A 17,061-nucleotide genomic window follows, 5' to 3' on the forward strand; every position below is an offset into this window, starting at 1 on the left:
CTACTAATGCAAGTTTCAGAAATCTTAAAAATCAATGGCATTTTCTATTCAATCATACGCTTCCTACAATTACTCTGTCCAAAGATCAGGTAATGTCAAGACCAAATACAGCTACCACTGAGGTCAGATTACTAAAAGCACTATTGATTTAATCTCAAATAGTTATATAAAAAATGTCATGCACTAAAAATCCGCATTATGTTAAAAGCTGCAGTCAACTATATCGGTGGTTCTCAACCTGACGGCAGGGGCCCAGTAGGGGGCCTCAATTGTTTAGACAATCATTATAACACTTAAACGGATAGTTAACACAAAAATAAAAACTTCTGTCATTATTTACTCCCTCTAATGTTGTTCCAAATCTGTATTAATTTCTTTCTTGTGCTGAACACAAAATATGATATTTTGAAGAATGTGGGTAACCAAACAGTTGCTGGTCTCCAGTGACTTCGATAGTATTTTTCTTTCCTACTATGGAAGTCAATGGAGACCAGCAGTTATCTGGTTAGCCACATTCTTCAAAATATCTTCTGTGTTCAGCACAAGAAATACAGGTTTAGAACAACATTAAAGTAAAAAAATTTATATTTTTGGGTGAACTATCCCTTTAAAGCAAAAATGTATAACAGCCATTTAAACTCATTGATATAAATTTCATTCTCATTGAGGCAACTCGATTTCAAAACAACATTATTGATTTGACTACATTGACACTAAATGAGATCTGAACTGGATTAGTTTTATGCAGATATACGCCATAGATTAAATTATATAGCCTACAATAGAACTGAATCACTGAACTTCAGCTGAACAATGACACCATTTTCACCAAAATTAACTTTTTGCACCAGTCATGTTATCACTGTAAAGCAGCTTTGAACCAAAACATACTGTAAAGCACTATATAAGAGAAAAATAGCCAGACCTTGAACAATATGCCTGTAAATCGTTCTGTCCTAGGAGCTTAAAAGGGATAGTTCACTTTAAAATTCTGTCATCATTTAGTCACCCTCAAGTTGTTTCAAACCTGTATTAATTTCTTATGCTGTTCACAAAGATATTTCGAAGAATGTCAGTAACCAAACTAGTCTGTACCCATTGACTTCCATAGGAAGTCCATATGGAAGTCAATGGGTACAGACTACTGTTTGGTTACTGACATTCTTCAAAATATCTTTCTTTGTGAACAGCACAAGAAATTAATACAGGTTTGAAACAACTTGAGGGTGAGTAAATGACAGAATTTTAATTTTAAAGTGAACTATCCCTTTAATGTCTAGAACACTATGAAATGGTCTTTTAAAATCTTATAAATTAAGGTTGAATTGCTTAATTAACTTAATCCACTGTAAAAGTTTATTTTTAGCACATCCATGCTCCTGCAAATATAACCTTTGACTTATCCTGTAATTCATAACATTAACAAACTCACTTCATTAATAACACATTACAAAAAAAGGATCCTTTCAAACCAAAAAGATTTATTGAAGACATTAACAAAAACACGCTGAGCTGACAGGTCTGAGGAAGGTCCAAAAGTTCACATGGTCATCAAGACCAGGATGCTTCCGCAGAACCAGGTGATGAAAAACCAAATCCTCATTCAGATGAAAGCAGGCCTCATAGATGGTGCTTGAGATGAGCTTCAGTTGGGCTTCCAGCAGACTCGTGCTGATGAGATTGAAGTGGAGGAGCACTCCCAGCTTCAGCGCACGGCGGCCGCTTTACTTGGACCTCTGCCTCATCTTTCGCCTTTTACGCTTCAGCCTAAAGAACAAACATGGGACGTTATTTCATGCTTATTCCAAAGCAACAGGGACAAAGTGAGCTAATTTAATGAAACTCACCTGCGCATGCGCTTCTTTCGCCACTAAAAGAAAGCACAATCATTAATACATTTTAATTCATTAGGTAATTGACAAAAAAAACATTTAAGAGAAAACCTGCACATGCGCATTAGCAACTAGCGCAATGGCTGCATTGTCGCCATGCAGCATGGCAGTTCGGAAAAAATAAATGCAAAAAACAACGACAATGAAAACGCCTTAGTTTCTAATAGTGTCATTTTAAACCATGGATAAGCAATCAGTAAAACCAACATGCGGCAGCTGGAAATTCAACGTGGTCCTGCGAAATGTCTCCTGAGAAACCAACGCCTTATTAGCAGGCTAGCAGAGAAGGCCCCAAAATATAACAACTGCGTGTGGCTATTCTACGCTCATGTCAAAGTAACATTTAAAGCAAAACACTAAATGTAACAGCCAAATAATAGGCATCGTGTAAAAACTGCAAGAAATAAATGGTGTATTAGCATCCTAGTTGCTATCAAGACTAGCCAGACAATGACAAACAAAATTTAACGTATACATTAAAGTTGAACTTACCTTCGCTCTCATGATGACAAGATAGTTCTGTAAATAAACAAGTAATGTTATAGATAAAGCTGGATGGCACGTAAATATCTTGGATTAATATGGATTGTAAAAGATGTGAACACAAGATCAGCAGAGACAGCTTCCTTACCTCGTCAAGCGATAACGACTACAAGAGAACGTCATGAGGAGGACGGACCCTTTTATACGTCTCGATTGCGTCATTTTTCAGCGACGTGAAAGAAACGTGTGCGATTCACATATACTGTCTATGGCGATTCACCTGTCAATAATCATCAAATGAACGCATCAAAAATTAACACACAAGGTCTGAACTAAAATAATACAATTAAATTGAAATGTAAGAACGTCTAGAAAGAAAGAAACAAGAATGCTATTTTTTCGTTTCGACAAATTAGTTCCCCATACAAAAATAGGTGTAGGCTATCACGTGACCACTGATCTACAATAGTATATATTAGTGGGTATATAATATATATATATATATATATATATATATATATATATATATATATATATATATATATATATATATATATATATTTGTGGGAATTGCCTACCTTAAAAATCTATATAAATATAAATCTTCTATGTGTAGGCTAAACACACACACACACACACACACACACACACACACACACACACACACACACACACACACACACACACACACACACACACACACACACACACACACACACACACACACACACACACACACACACACACACACACTGCCGTTCAAAAGTTTGGAATCTGTAAGATTTATAATGTTTTTAACAGAAGTCTCTTACCAAAAGGCTGCATCTATTTTATTAAAAATACAACAAAAAACAGCAATATTGTAAATACGATTTAAAATCACTGTTTTCTATTTAAATATATTTTAAAATGTCATTTATTCCTGTGAACAAAGCTGATTTTTCAGCATCATTACTCCAGTCTTCAGGGTCACATGCATGATCCTTAAGAAATCATTCTAATATGCTGATTTGCTGCTAAAGAATAAATCTTTCAGAATCTGGCAGTAAGTTTTGGGGGCTAATTTTTAATCCAGCTCCTACCCTGAAGTCCGTTCTGCAGAGATGGACTGAAAAAGGAACTCCAAAACTTACAGCCAGATTCTGAATGAGGAATTCCTCAAACAGTGGTATGAGAGGATATGGTCCTTCAGTCACTCTCAATCTGTCTGTCTATAATGCCTATTAAAAAAACAGTCTTCATGTATTTCACTACACTTCAGCTTGTGATTCTTATTAAGTGGAGGTCATGTTTTAGGATTCTTTACCTAACCTTTAGTCTCTGAGATCCTGACACCTTGCACTTCTGGAGACTCCAGGTAGGTTGCAGTTCTGAAAAATAATGGCGCTGGAGACTGATGGTTTCACACTTAATTCTTCACCTTAATTCTTTTGCATAACGTGTCTTTTCTTCTCCACCTGTTTTTGTCTCACCCTGCAGACCCAATTTCACTGCACAGTATGGTCATAACTTAACTGCAAATTTTAGTATTGCATCAGTATTGCATCCTTCTCATGGGGATTTAATAATTTAAAAAATTGTTAAATCTCTTTTTTTGGCTTATTTTATCTGTAAAAGAAAACGTGCCTAATAATTATGCACACCTGAATTTAAGGCGTTCTTCATTTCCAGCCTTCACGAACAATTATATAGCACTTATAAATGATTAAATACAAAATGAATTGTAGTTATTAAGATTAATGTGGTTTGGAATTGGTAAAATGTGCGTGGAAAAAAAAATATGATCAGAAAATCAACGTGCCTAATAATTCTGCACACACTGCACATTCATTTTGAACAATACCCGTTCTTGTCTTAGGACAAATTTGATTAACTTTTTTGATCCACTTCAAATGTTGACACCCCTAATATATAAAAGGGGTGTTGTGTATAATAAAACATATAAATATATATTAGGTTATAATAACAATAAATCGTGTCACAATATATCGCAATACAAAAATGCAACAATATATCGTGATAGTGACAATCTGATTCTGTATAGTTCACCCAAAATGAAAATGTATATAATTATATATTTTAAATATTATATCATTATAAAAGTTGTTAGAGTTTTAAGTGTCAGTACTACATTAAACTACTATATATAATGTTGAATATAATGGGAGAATATTTTTGGCTCCTGATAATGCCAAATATCTTATGTTACCAGTAAAAAGTGGCCTAGATTATTTTAGAATAATTCTGTATTTTCAGCTACAGAATCATGAATATTTTTATTCTGGTGTCACTATTGTTCTGTGCATTGGGTTACCAGCACAAAGTCCAAGCCTAATCATTTACACCCACAATGTAATATCACATTTAGCATTTTAATCAACAGTAAAAAAAAATTGTTAACCTTTTATCATGTCTTGGAATATCTCAATAATATTGTATAGTGAGTTCAGTATCTTGGTATCAGAATTGTGACATGAGAGTATTGTTACACCCCTAATTTATATATACACTGTATCTATATAGAACAATTTGATGATTCGGAGTAATTTGATCCTCTCATGGAAATATTCTTAATTGTTTTATATTTCTGTAAAAACAACCATGTTTTCAATTGTCTAAATTACCAACTTGACGATTTTGCCACAGCATTTAATCATCCAACTTAAAAAGTTAGAGATTACAGAGTTTCAGGCATAGTTGGAGTAAAAACAAATATAGTAATTTGACTAATAATAATAGTAATTTATATAAAACTGTGGACCTACAACCACTTCCCTCCAACACATTCAATAAAGTCTTTCCCTGTTAATATACAATAAGCAGTACGTATGTATTTAAGCACTTGAGCCACTCTTTAATCTATGAAACATTAAAATATCATAACAAATGGCACTCATTTTAAGAAAAAAAGTTTGAGCAGAACATTTCACTAGATGTGAATTGTAAACAATTCTAATTGTCAGATTTAGTAGACCATGTCCATAGTTAATATGAACAAACTTATGGATTCTCTACTAGGACACCTTGGGACCAGTTGGTTCAGTTATTGCAAGAATGGCTCAGATAAATTTAAATGTATAATTAAAAAAAAAAGTGTATAATGTCAGATTTTGCAGATGCCAGCCACGTGATTTGACATTTTGCATCTTCCGACATTCAAACAACTTTTCCCTTTGAGGCCACTGCTTATCACATGACTGCATTCTGATGGATTCATGCATCACAGTTGTTTAGAAGTACGTAAGGTTATCCAGAGTAAAATTAATAATATGAATTCATATTTGAGTGCTTAAATTGAAACAAACCAGGCTCTGATCCATAAATTGGCTAATTAAATTTATTAGATGTACGCTTATAAAATGGCAGGATAATTTGGTCAGTCAGTTTAGTCAAAAAACAATGGTTTCAGGAGTCAAACCAATAAGATGAAGGGAAGATCTACATTTAAACAATTTTGTAATTTGTGAAATACTAGAAAACGAATGCTTAAAGTCATCTTAACAGAAATCAAAGCTTACCAAATTGATAAACAGTGCTTCTATTGTAGTTGTTTGCTATATTTAAGTTGTGGTGAGGCAGTTACTGCTCCAAAGACTCATTACAGGTCATCAATACAAACTATCATTTCCCAAAAAACAAAACAAAAACTCAATCTTTAACAGATTTCAAACAGGGATCTCATTTGCATGGACATGAATGGCACTTCACAGCAATGCTGCCTAAACAGTGCCACCATTACACTTTTATTGTTCATGATGACTTGTACAATGACAGAGAGGGTCAAAAGAACCCCAGCACTCGCCTCCTGTAAACACGGTTGGACAGTATCTGCCTGCTCATCCGTACACTCCTCTCTAAGAGCAGTCTCGTTTAAAGACAACCAATTGCAAGTAAACTGCACAAACCCTGTAGCAGTCTTATATATCTAATGAGGAGGTATTCAGAAAGACAGAAGGCTTGGCCGGAAGGCCTCTCAGTGGGGCAGGTCATAATTAGCTTTAACGGTTCTGTTCTTTGGGCTGTGCAGAGGCTCTGTCAGTCAGCTTGCTTGGCAGTGGGGGTCTATGCAGCAGCTTCGCTCTCAGCCTCCACTGGTTGTCCTGTAGCACTCTCCACATTTTTGGATGCCTGGGGGACAAGAATAATTATGTAAATATGGTCAATGTATGTCAATTATTTTTTAAGGCAAGTCATTTCACTTGACGGACATCTTTGAAACGCCTCTCGGGCAGCTATTTCAGTCACGCAAGTACAGCTCTTTGAATGTTGAAAGATCATATTCTCCAAAGCTGTTCACCAAGCTTACGATTCAAATCTGACAACAACTGTCTCATAAATGTTCTGTTTTAGCATTCAGAAAGTCTCTGAATGCTAAAAAAATATATCGTATTTTTAGGTTGGACCAGCCAAGGCGCATAAGTGCACGTCTCAGAACACTGACTGTTTCTATAGCACCCCAAGCTTCTAACGGCAGCTGCAGTGACTTTACCAGTTGGTGAGAGGCTCTTTTATTTAGAAAGCAGAGTGTATTTCACCATATTGAGCAGTGCACTTTCTCCCATTCATAGTAATATGAACAGTCAGTCTTTGTATATCTTAAGTCTCTGATATGGTTTCATATTCACAAGAAAGTGCCATTACAAATTGTGTAAGCAGCGGTTGACACAACCAACCTTCTTTTTCTTCTTCTTCTGTGCCTTGCGGCTGGCCGAGCTTTGCAACAATGCCTGCGGGAAAGAAAAAAAAGTGAGATTTATACATCATCTGAATGCTGAATAAATAAAAGTTCCATTGACGTATGGTTTGTTAGGATAGGACAATATTTGGCCGAAAAACAACTATTTGAAAATCTGGAATCTGAGGGAGCAAAAACATCGAAACATTGAGAAAATCTCCTTTAAAGTTGTCCATTTATGTTCGCGATTGTGCTGCTTACACTCACAAAAATTAAATTGATACATTTAATGTATGAAATTTACAAAATAGATTCATGGATCACGATCTTTACTTCATATCCTAATGATTTTTGGCATAAAAAAAAAATCAATAATTTTGACCAATACAGTGTTTTGTTGGCTATTGCCACAAATATAACCGTGCGACTTATGACTGGTTTTGTGGTCCAGGCTCACAAATGATAAACTATGATGGTTAACTTTTGGAATTATTCAGCGAATCACATGCGCGCTGAACCGTTGGGCCTGGTCTGTCTGGATCACGGATCAACTATAATCTGTTGCACCCACATACATATATATTAGGGGTGGAACGGTACACGTATTCGTATTGAACCGAATCGGTACGGGCTTAATTAACGTTATCTTACATAATTTCTAAACATTTTTATTTAGTTTTGTTAACCTTTTTATAAAATATGCCATTTACTATTATTTAAAGGGCTTATGTCTGCTATTGTAGGCTCATTTAGTTAATGTAAGCAACTAATTTAGACGCAAGAACTGGGTGCCGGTGCGGTGAGATGTACATGCTCGGCCAGATTCGGCTTGAAGTCGTGCATCTTCGGATGCGGAGCCGCGCACGCTGTTACAAAAAAAGCCGTGCACTGCACACCGCCACGCGAAATGGGGCCTTGCGCACCCAACGCGCATGACCGCCCACACCGCAATGACGACATTTTTGCCACGTGCACCCGCACATAAGAGATGCTGTATTTTCAGTTTTATAGCTGATTGTCTTATTTTGTTTACATCTTACTTTACACACTTCAGGGCAGGCTGTCGCCGCTGCTCAGGGGAGAGACTGTATCTAGTGGTACAGCCTGAGATATGCACAATAAAAATAAATGCCCGCTGCATTTTTGTTTTGCCTTTCCCTCCATTGTACCGAACTTGTACCGAACTCGTACCGAACCGTGATGTCTGAACCGAGGTATGAACCGAACCGTGACTTCAGTGTACCGTTCCACCCCTAATATATATATATATATATATATATATATACATACACACAGATACTGTCAATTTATTTATTATTTATTTTTAACAATAAAAATTGGGTAGAAAAAAAGCTAAATTAAATATTTTCTTGATATTATTGATAATTATTTTCATAATTAGACAATATGTCATACTTATACTTATTTATTTATTATTGAAACATTTGTTCTGTCAATAAAATTATCATGATTTCCAAACAGCCCATGGAAATCAGAATAAAAATAATGTAAAATTCATTCTGTAAATAACTTTACGTTTACATTTAACTTACATTTTCCATAGCCCCTTGGGGTTAAACACACTCTAGTTCCCTGCGCTTAAGTCTCTTACCTTGAGCTCTGGGTCTTGTACTTCAAACTCAGACTTGTAAAGCTCTGGTTCAAAAGGCCCATTGGTGATACGCAGAGGGCCGTTTGCCATTAGCATCACTGTGAATTTAAACTGCGCAACATATTCACCTTGAAAGAGAAAAAGAAGAGACAGAAGGTTTGACAAAGTGACTCTTGAAACTTTGCGGATGGCACCAAACTTCTAAAATAGTAACCGCCTTTGACCTGGTCATGCGGAAAAATGAGCTGGATACGCTATTCTGAGCGCTTCTCCGGCGTGACAGGAAATTCTTTTTCATTTGCATTTAGTGATTTGTTGTAAAAGTTTAACCGTATTATCTTCATGCTTGGTTGAACATTTTACATATAGAAGTGAATTTTAAGACTGAGGTACTTGTGTCTCACCTTCCTTCTCATGTAGGACACTGAAGGGCTGAAGCAGCTCATGCTTGGCACACTCAACCACACCCAGCCGAGCTTTACTCTCATCCTCAAATGCCCTGAAAGCACACAGGCATCAGACAACACAAAGACAAGGAGAGACTAAATTAAATGTGATGAACAACAGAGGTGAATAGTTTGTCTTGCACATGTTTGATTGGGAGGGAAATGCACATACACAAATAGATAGTCAAATACATGAATCTAATATCTTATTTATATAATGCTAATCTAATATATTATATTATAATAATTCACATTATTTATTAATACACATAACGTCCAGTAGAGTCTGTTTTTTTTTTTTTTTTTAGAAATTAATACTTTTAATACTAAGAATGCATTACATTGGCCAAAAGCTATATTTATAATGTAACAATTTTTTCCCCCACAAGAATATTAAGCAACTGTTTTCAACACTGATAATAAATGTTTCTTGATTTCTGAAGGATCATGTGAAACTAAAGACTGGAGTAATGATGCTGAAAATTCAGCTGTCATCACAGGAGTCAATCAGTTTTAAAATATATATATATTAGGGGTGTGCAAAAAAATCGATTCACAGAATAATCTAGATTCTCATTTGCAACGATTCAGAATCGATCTGAAATGTCCAAGAATCGATTTAATAAATAAATAAAATCAGCTGGCTGTTTGCCTCCATTTTTGTAACTAATGAGAGGGCGCGCTTGAGAGGGCAGAGAGAGAGAGAGAGCCCCGGCCGCGCGCGCGCACTCACCTGAGCGCTGTCTGCTCTCTCTCTCTCTCTGAAACTCCCTGCCAACTCCGAGAGGGCAAAACAAAATAACAACTCGGTCTATCGCTGCTTCATCGCCAGGTAGCTTAGGGGTACTATTTTTCATTTTGAAAGAAGCACTTTATTTTCATAACTTGTTATTCTTTAAGTTACTGAGTCTGACTGAGAAATATGTTTTTTTGTCTTCACCGGTTGTGTTCTACATGATATTTGTGGTAAACTGCAACTTTCCTGGGAAATGCATCTATTTTCAACCATTTTGTATTATGAAGAAGCACTTTATTTTTGTTCCAACTTATTTTATAGCTAGCTACCAATGAGTAGCAATTGAGAACCAGACATTTTTTTTTTATAAAAGGCACTTCCCTGAGAATTGAACTTAATAAATGTGAAAAAGACACTTTAATGTCTCCGTTTGTCATTCTGTATAGCAAAGCAGATGAGATCATGATCAGAAACCCGATTAGAAATCATTATGGATAAAATCGAATCGTTTTGAATTGAAAATCTTTTTGAATCGAAAATCGATTTTGAATCGAATCGTGGCCTCAAGAATCGGAATCGAATTGAATCGTGAGAAGGTAAAAGATTCCCACCCCTAATATATATATATATATTGTTTTTTAAACATTACTATTTTTCTGTATTTTTGACCAAATATATTTAGCTTGGGTCAGCATAATATATATATTTGATAAATCGTACCAACCCTAAAGTTTTGAACAGTACATATACTTAATTCTGTCATTTTATAAATGAAAAAAAAAAGACCTTTTAATTGAACTTTTTATATGATTTTTATATTTATCCTTTTATAACTAATTTGAACAATTATAAATATCAAAAACAAATAAGTAATTTGGCAAAAGAAAAAAAATTGTCTTAATTTTACATTCAAGCAACATTTAAACACGAAATAAAGAAACCCTTAAATTCAATTTGAAAGTGATACATCTTTTCACTCTTTTACATTTGCATTACTGAAAAAAAATCAAGTCATGTAATGGACTTTTGACCGCTCCAGGGCTGTTGTGAAAATTACAGATCATACTTCCCTATTTCCCCGTTTTCTTTAGTCAAGTAGCAACTATTTAAGAAAAACAATTTTGTACTTTTCTAGCCAGGTATACCTCTGTGATTTACCTCTTTAATAAAGGGATTTATTCATTTAATTTTTAAGTGGTTGTCCTTCAAATAACTAAAGATACTCAACTAGTGATAGCAAAATATTAAACCGTGACTTAAACTGAAAATAAATTACCTCAGAGTAAATGGCATGGCATCAAATCGCCGCTCCACCTCACTGAAGAACACCCTGGAGGTCTTCATCTTTAGGCCATACTGCTTACTGGGGTCTCGCTTGTAAACGGTGGTCCTCTGCCCGGAGTCTCTAGCCTGCAGGCAGAAAGAGAGCGAGGTTATCAGCTATCTATGGCATGTTAATGGTAGACATTGAGGGAACACCAAGACGAGTCTTCACCTTTCCCTCTCCAGTGCTAATGAGCACGTCCACAGCGTACACCTCATGCACTTCAAATTCTGCCTTCTCATGGTCCTTCCTTGGAGCAGACAAGGACAGAGAGCATTTAGCATAGAGGAACACTCAATCATTTTCCAAAACAATCTAGCGCTTCATCGTCCTGACCTTTGCTGGTCGGTGGGGTTTTGAATGATTGTCTTCTCTCCGTCAATGACATGCTGCTTTAACTGATGAGACAGCATGCCTGTGTAGAGAGACACAGTGAGTTTTAAAAACCACGCCATGCTTTAACAGTGAGTGAGTTCAGGTTATGTTCAACTCACCCTCTATGGCCATGCATTTGAATGATTGGGCAATCTTGTTCCAGGCCTCTGTGACCTGAGTGTTCTGAGAGACAGAAAAACAGATGAAGAAAATATTAAAAACCATTTTTGGTAATTGAAAAAACTATTTTACTATAAATTACTATTAGCCAAAAAACCCATGAACTTAAATTAAAATGAGAAAATGTTGCCTTGGTTTAATTTGAAGCTGTTTAAAGGGGTGGTAAAATAACAAGATGTAAAATAAATCTCTGATGTCCCCAGAGTGTGTGTGTGAAGTTTTAGCACAAAATACCCCACAGATATTTTTATATAGCATGTTAAAGATGTCACTTTTTGAGGGTTTGCAAAAACGCACCGTTTTGTGCCTGGCCCTTTAAATGCAAATGAGCTGCTGCAGAGGGCGGGGTTTTAAGAGCTCCAGTGTGTTAGCAGCTGCGATTACCTCACGCAGACACACTAAAATGACTGAAACTGTTCTGTCTTTAATGTTAAAACGGGGTCAGACAAAGATGGAGAGACTCAAGAAGAAGTGACAACATGTAGAATGCAACAGGGCGTCTCTGAATGGTTAGTTGATGAATTTATGTTGCTGATGTGGAGTTAACTATCTTCAATTAGGATATTCTGTCATAGTAATCTATAAATTGCTCGTATAGGAACTGTTGTGAGATGCACACAGTGACTTTCTATTGCATGTGAAAAGATGAATGCTAAAGTTTGAGCTGACTCACAAATGTACTCTTATACAACCACCCCTTTAAGTACCATACTTCCAAGATATTGTCCTTACATGTAGTTAGTTAACTAGTAATTAGTTCAAATCTCCCGGAATCTAGAGCGAGCGAGCAAGAGCGCACATGCGTAGTGCGTGCACGGCAGAGAGAGGGAGCGAGAGACCTTGCGTGTGTGTGCCTCGTCAGTGTGGGCGGGCTTTTATCTCTTCTCCCGAACCGAATTAATTAGAACCGTTTGTCAATGTTATGTTATTTATTTGAAATGTTATTTATTTATGTCTTTCAGTGCCTTTTTGTTATTACTACTGTGATTTGCACATAGCTGCACTGTGAGGGATAGTTTTGTATTTATTTGTTTACAATGCTGATGTTTAAATTGTTTTAACTTTAAACCTGTTGGTAGCTTTAAGTACTGAAGTACCTGTATTTTTTTGTGTGTGTTTGAATAAAGGGTGGCAGTCTTTCATAATCAACTGTTATTGTGGACTATAAACTGGATAAGTATTTGTTCTCCATTTGAGTGAGATGTTTTTAAGTGGCTAATTGAGCAAAGTGCTTTCATATATTTTATTATTATTATTAGTTCAAGAATCATATAAAAATATCGGATTGATATCAGTATCGGCAAATAGCCAAAACTGCGGCATCGGTATCAGAAGTGAAAAAATGGTACCGGGACATCCCTATTATTCATGAGGATGTTATAAGCAGTTATTTACAGGACCAGACTGATTCTATCTAACCTGATTCCCAGGCTTAACCAGCCGAAGAGCAGCTTCTGCACACAAGTTGGCAGCTTTGATCACATCCGCTTTCCGTCCTGTCACAGGATTGTCCTAGAAGAACAGCAAATTAAACATTAGTGCATGTTTAAACAGAATGAAACAGAATGTGGCATCCACAAAGAAGAGAGACATACCTTGGTTGCACCAACTACAAAGCTGTGGGCAACGTTGGAGATGAAGCCATCCACATGCACTCCAAGGTCACTATGTAAAAACAGAATGCAGTAATGAAGAAATGTTCTGATAACCAGATGAACATATATATTAATATATACATAAAGCAGAAATAATACCTACATTTTAACCAAGTCACCATCTTTAACCGTATAGTCTGGATCGCTCTTTATTGGTGAGAAGTGGCACACACAGTTGTTCACAGACACACAGGTGGGAAAGGCAATCCCTGTCACACAAGAAGAATACCACATTTATTTTGATATATATAAAACAATAAGAAATAATTTTTCTACATTTTGTAATTTTATTTATTTATCGGTATTTAAAATAATTAAAAAGTCACCACGTTTAAGATTTTAATTAATAAAATGTAATGGAAAAACACTGAGTTTTCAGAAACATTCTTACCTTTCTTTATTTCTTTTTCCTTCTTGAAGACCTTGCCTGTTTCGGCAGTGATGAAAGCGTCTCCTTTCTCACACAGACTGAGGACAGACAAACCAGGCTTGGCTGCTTCGATGACAGCCTTCAAAGCCTCTGAGGGGAAAGATTTCACATGAAACAACAAAGTTTGGAAACCCTACCTAAAGCACTATGATCAGGTCTGAAGGAGACCAATACACATGAAATCTGGAAGCACTTCTAAAAGGAATCGTGACAAACAAATTTAAGACTAACATTTGCTGAAGCTTTCTCAGCACCTGGCATTAAATTTACTTGAAGACAATACAGGACACTATGACACAATTTTTTCAAACTACGATATAGCACACAGAAAACTGTAAAACTCTACAGGAGATAAGTAGAATCACAGGGTCAGTCGCCACTCACTCTCATTGTAAGGAACAAGATGCAATGAAAGTGAATGGTGACTCAGGCTGTCAGTCACTTACATTCTGTCAAACATTTCCTTTTCGGGTTCATAGTCATACAGATTTAGAGCAACATGAGAGTGAGTAAAAATGACAGAATTAAACTTTCTGGGCAATCACTTAATGTCCATACGTTACTTAACGTTACAACTAAAGCTAACTGGCTAACCCGCTAGCCGAATATTTAATAACATAAAATAACGCAATTAAGATTACAAAACATACGGTGCTCATGCTTGTCCATACGATTGCAAGTTACGCCAAGTCAAATAAACATACATGACTGGCATCGATGGCAATCTCACTACAGCTCGCAGACACATGGCCGAGCGCTGAGCTGAACCCCCGCTCGGTCAAATTCAACCCTTAATCGCGCATAAAGCCCCAGAATCATTCTTACGGTTTGCTATGTCGGCCCCCATCTTGTACTTGGTGACCACCAAGTCATCAGCAACGGTCTGCTCTTGCTGTTCGTCGTCTCCTGACATGCTTGTCAGTGTTTGGATTCAAGTGGAGCGTAGTCGTAACTTTTTCCCTCGCTTCGCTTGTAGGATGATGGAGCACAGCACGCTTCAGATCTCACAGCCTGCGCCACCAGCAGCCGTGGAAACGCGCAAGATGGCCGCTTACTGCACTGCTCTTCAAAATAAAAGTAACAAACATGCGGACACACTGATAGAGTGACCTCTGCGGGAGCTCGAGGATATATTAATAACGTCAGGCCTTATATCTCATCATTTTCTAGTTCGGCATTTTACTATAGCATTATATATAGGCTACTATACTATAGACATGAAAAGTAAAACTTATGAAACTCTAAATAATATTTATGAGATAAAGTTTCTTTTTATAGATTGCAAATCATATTTTCGACATTTATGTCATAAATATGATTTTACAAAATCATGATTTTTTTCTTATGTGGTGGAAATGTGCTTTCATAGAATTTAGCCAATGTGTGAAGAAAATGAAGAAAAACCAAGGTAAATATCATAAACAATAGTTTTATTGTGAGACTTTTCAGTAAAGCTGTAATTTTGTCAAAAACTGAAATATAAATGAATTAAATAATTATTTTATTGCCTCCAGATTTTATGAGGTCCTAATCCTCAGAATAACATGCAAGTTTCTTTTATGACAATAGTTTGGACTTTAGCCCCTGGTATCATAGACAAGGCTTAAACCTAGTCCCAGACTAAAATGCATCTTTGAGCTGTTTTAACTCATATCTTAAAATATGTCAGTGCCGTTATTTTGTCTCAAGATTCACACCAGTAATGTTTTTTTCTAAGGCACATTTATAAAAGCTACTTAAATATCCTAATTGAACTAAGGCGTAATCCTGGTTTTGTGAAACCAGGGCTAAATGTGCCTTTTTTGACGAGTCCATTGTGGTTCATGAAACACTTCTAAATCTGCTGTGTATTAGACGGCGAGTACATTAATTTCATTATTTATCAGAAGAATTTCTAAATCTGAAAACATGTCATTAAGCTTGAGTGGTGTGAAATTCCCAAATAAATTACTCTTAAGAGTTTTAGTGAATTAAAAACTCTTACAGAATTAATCTGAATCTAAAAGGTCTACAGACATCTTCAAAAGCATTTTGTTTGTTTTTGACAATATACGTTATTTTTTCCATTGCCATATTTGACGCCATTTCTTTAATCCACATTTCAATTCTTGGCTCATTGATATTTTTTCAATTAAGAGCAATACGTTTAGCCTGTAAAATACACGTCTATGAATCTGACCTCTTAGTTCTGTAAGGGAGAACCGATAGGATATGTACACAGGATAAAAAGCTTAGGATCCAGTGGTAGGTTCTTGGATAGAATTTGGTCAATCATATCAATAATACCTCGCCAAAAGGGTTTCAGTTCCACACTTTCCCATATACAGTGGTACAATGAATACCTCTTGCCTTGTTACACTTTATGCAGGTATCAGAAATGTTATTAATAAACTTGTGCAACTTAACAGCAGTTATGTATGTCCGCATCAGCCATTTGTACTGTACTGTATTTGTACTTTCTTCATCTGAGCCTCCTTACATGCCTCATTCCAGTCTTCTAAAGATATTTCATCATCTATATCTTAGTTTTGATTCTGCGGATCAAACAAATCATACAAATTAAACCTTTATCATAACAATGTCCTATAATTACTGCCACTAATGAAAATTATGAGTTTTGATGCGTGCAGACTATTATGTATTGTATAGCTTAATAAATAAATTAAACCCGATTAACACATAACATGTGAACAACAAAATAATATCTTTATTTCAGAAATAAAATGTTCTAGATTCAGTTTAGTTTTAAACCCCTATTTTCTAATTGTTGCCTATAGATTAATAAAATTTGCAACAATCTAGCTCCCACAGAACTGGAGTTTTTAGTTAAGTCTTTTTATCTCTGATTAGAAAGGTATTAATTTGTCTCCAATTTGCACACATTCACGCCTGTAATGTCTGATCACGGCATGTCAACCCTCATTCATATTTTAGTAGCCTTATCAATACTTTTTATTCTGAAAATGTTTCAAATGTACACTGTAAAAAGATAAAATAAAGTTGTAAATAAAACAAAAGATCGTTTTACAAGAAAATACTATTTCAGTCTTTCTACTACAAAATTGTACGTTCAATTCAATCTTACTTGCCGTTTCATTCATTTGTAATTATTTCTGAAATGAATAGCTGATTTCTAATTTCTGAGTGAAAATTGTTTTGTGTTGTTGTCATTAAATTAATTTTTAATGAATTAAAAAAAAAAAAAAAAAAGACCTACGCTTGTTTTACATTGGTTCTGGCAAAATATTTACAT

The 17,061-nt window shown here is 35.6% G+C and overlaps 1 protein-coding gene and 1 long non-coding RNA gene across 2 annotated transcripts; both read right to left on the reverse strand.

The window, feature by feature from the left end:
* Positions 1–1,461: 1,461 nt before the first annotated feature.
* On the reverse strand, positions 1,462–2,847 carry LOC306985893. Its single transcript, XR_013794884.1, has 4 exons — positions 2,524–2,847; positions 2,385–2,411; positions 1,848–1,870; positions 1,462–1,767 (listed from the first exon to the last, which is right to left on the reverse strand). It is a non-coding gene; the product is annotated as an uncharacterized lncRNA (long non-coding RNA).
* Positions 2,848–4,734: 1,887 nt separating this feature from the next.
* On the reverse strand, positions 4,735–15,034 carry pa2g4b (proliferation-associated 2G4, b). Its single transcript, XM_079587431.1, has 13 exons — positions 14,634–15,034; positions 13,770–13,898; positions 13,482–13,587; positions 13,319–13,388; positions 13,143–13,235; positions 11,663–11,726; positions 11,505–11,583; positions 11,340–11,418; positions 11,121–11,254; positions 9,067–9,161; positions 8,663–8,790; positions 7,049–7,102; positions 4,735–6,503 (listed from the first exon to the last, which is right to left on the reverse strand). The coding sequence occupies exons 1-13, from the start codon at positions 14,719–14,721 to the stop codon at positions 6,438–6,440; spliced, it is 1,185 nt and encodes a 394-aa protein (XP_079443557.1). The 5' UTR covers positions 14,722–15,034; the 3' UTR covers positions 4,735–6,437.
* Positions 15,035–17,061: the final 2,027 nt, after the last annotated feature.

Source organism: Phoxinus phoxinus, assembly GCF_949152265.1.
Source record: "Phoxinus phoxinus genome assembly, chromosome: 18".
In the NCBI taxonomy this organism is placed as follows: domain Eukaryota; kingdom Metazoa; phylum Chordata; class Actinopteri; order Cypriniformes; family Leuciscidae; genus Phoxinus; species Phoxinus phoxinus.